Source organism: Thalassophryne amazonica, chromosome 3 (assembly GCF_902500255.1).
Source record: "Thalassophryne amazonica chromosome 3, fThaAma1.1, whole genome shotgun sequence".
NCBI lineage: Eukaryota > Metazoa > Chordata > Actinopteri > Batrachoidiformes > Batrachoididae > Thalassophryne > Thalassophryne amazonica.
The window spans coordinates 83,459,573-83,462,218 of NC_047105.1; the positions used below are offsets into that span (position 1 = coordinate 83,459,573).

At 45.7% G+C, this 2,646-nt stretch overlaps 1 protein-coding gene across 1 annotated transcript; it reads left to right on the forward strand.

The window, feature by feature from the left end:
- The first annotated feature begins 252 nt into the window (after window positions 1-252).
- On the forward strand, window positions 253-2,126 carry si:dkey-33m11.6 (uncharacterized protein LOC555986 homolog). The gene is made up of 2 exons (XM_034166991.1): window positions 253-843; window positions 1,397-2,126. Exons 1-2 carry the CDS (start codon window positions 675-677, stop codon window positions 1,468-1,470), a joined length of 243 nt encoding a protein of 80 aa, XP_034022882.1. The 5' UTR covers window positions 253-674; the 3' UTR covers window positions 1,471-2,126.
- Window positions 2,127-2,646: the final 520 nt, after the last annotated feature.

Here is a 2,646-nt window from a genome sequence, read left to right on the forward strand (position 1 = left end):
TGCGGCGCGCATGCACCTGATCTTCCCAAAGATCATCTGATCGAACTGTCGATTATGTGCCATCGCTGAGCGTCAAATCGCCGCGTCGTCTGATTGCGCTCAGATCGCGGAGACCGGAGCAGCGTTTGCGCACCACCGCTCCAGCTGGAAGCTTCTTCTTCCAGCTGCGCCAGAGAAGCTCCGCGCAGCTCCCTTGCCAGGTCTCCCCGGGATCCGTGTTTTGCATCGTTCCTCAATTTGCATTTCTTCCTCAGATTTTCCGTGCGACGGGGTTCAGCCGCTTGAAACCAGCGGGCGCTCCACTGCTGTACTGTGCGTGAGCCTCCATTTCCAAAGCAGCGCGCGCAGAGAGAGAAAGAGAGAGAGAGAAGAGAGAGAGGCAGGGAGAAAATAAAGAAAGAAAAACACTTCTGGAAATTCAGAATCATGTTACCGAAGCTCCGCGAACGAGGAAACTGAGGACATTTTTTTTTATTTAATCTCATCTGTGTTGCTGCACGCGCGGAGGCAGACACGTGTCTTCGGGGTAAACAGAAAGGGCTCGAGATCGTCTCATCGCTACTTCCCTTCCTCCCTTTTCCCTCCCTTTTTGTTGGTTTTTAAACAACAAACACCGAGCTTGGCGACCAGCTCGTCTCCATTCGTGCGCCTTGGTGATAAAGACGCATTTGGAGATGTCGGAAGTGTTGCCTTTCAACGAGGAAAAAATGAGTCATTATGGAAACGAGGGCGACGAGGGACATCTTTCCTTCACCTGTCGTCTTCAAGACACCAACAACTTCTTCAACGGCTCACAGAACAAACGCCCGCCGAAACTCGGACAGATCGGCAGGAGCAAACGGGGTAATTATGAAGCCGTTTTCCCTTTGTGTGGTGTTGAACGCGCACACGGGGGAACGTAATGAAAAGATTGCCTCCACCGCTGTCTTGGCATGATCTTCAGTAGAGAGCTAAAGGTGGCACGAATAGCCTGTTCATGCATGCGTGTAGGATGTGTAGGGTTTTAAATATTCCATTGGCATTGCAACACGAGTTGGATGCGCAGTGCACACAGTTAAATACCGTCTGAACGCTGCACAAGAGTTGGACTGGATGTTTCCTGCACCTCAGAATGGCTTGATAAGAGATGATGTACCACTATAGGATTTGTGCTTGTCATTCTTGAAATTGAGCTTGATATGCAGGCATACATTATGTGCACACATCATGCATGGCAGGATTTAAATCTGCAAGAAGACCCAATATGCACACGTATTTTTCATGTTTTTTAATGCTTTCATGCATGCACTCGCTCCCAGTGCTTGATGTCGATGAATTTTCAAGACGCCATACCCAGATGACCCCCCCCCCCATTGCATCCACCCCCATCATTAACTCTCTCCCCTATCATCCACAGTTGTGATTGACGATGAGAATGGCGATGATGAAGCACTGAAAAATGGAACAGAGAAGACTTCAGCAGAGGCTTAGAGCGAGCGGCTCGCCGCCCCCTCTGAAAAGACACTGTCAAAAAATTTTTTTGTTTTGTTGTTTTTTAATGGCGATATTTACCAGTTTTAATCCAAAGACACTGTATATAAGCACTTTCTCTCATGTGGCAGCAAGCAGCACCTCCACACCCTCCTCCTCTCCAAGTCAGTCATAGCCATCCAGGTGACACGCACTGGCAGTGACGGGAGACGGCAGCGAAAGAGACCCCCAAAGGTGGACACTCCCCACCCACCGAATACACACCTACGTAAACATGCACACAGACACGATCACAAAGATTTTGCCATAAATCCTAAAGTTGGGGGTGGGGTGGAGAGGAAGGATGTGATGCTGTCGAATCGCAGAAATCAGGGACAGGATGCAGAAATCTTACTGAAAACGTAAAGCACACGCTCGTCCTGTAATCTTCTCAAACATCATTCTTTCTTGCTCTTCATTTTGATTGAAGGCGAACCGAATTTGTAAATACGGGAACAGTAGCCCTTATTTTCTTGCACAAAGTGGGAAGCAGTAAACAGGTTTGTATTCTGTATTGATGACTATTTATTGATCCTTTGGAATATGTCTTTTACAGCGATTTAAGACGAGAGGGTAGTGTTTTTGTACGCAGGGAAAACTTTGAGCAAATGAGCGGTTATGTTTGTTGTTTACGTTAAATAGTGTTGGCTCAGTGTTGCCTGAGGGTTATTTATTTTATTTAATTTTTTTCCGTTTTTTTACTTTGCATTTATATACAGCGTACTTCCCACCTGTTTGTAAGCTTCCCAGGCTTTCACCTGGATTGGTTGATACTGTAACTTGACTGTACACACCTTATTGATTAACTATTTATATCACATTGTACATTATCGTCTGTGCCAAATTCCACAAGGGATAATACTCTAAGCGGACAATTTGTTCTGTTCTCTCGCTCTCTCTCTCTCTTTCTCTCTCTCTCTCTCTCTCTCAATTTATACATTTACTCATATGACCGAGTTGATTTATTGATTTGCCATTTTTAGGGCTCTTTCTTGAAAACACTGAAATACCAACTCATGCATGGCAAATATGAAATCATGCATGCACAACAGAAGCTCTGAAACTTGTGTATTCTTCAAGCACCTCGTATACAGCTTTGAATGACAAACCTCGAGAAAACAATCTTAAATCTGCGTC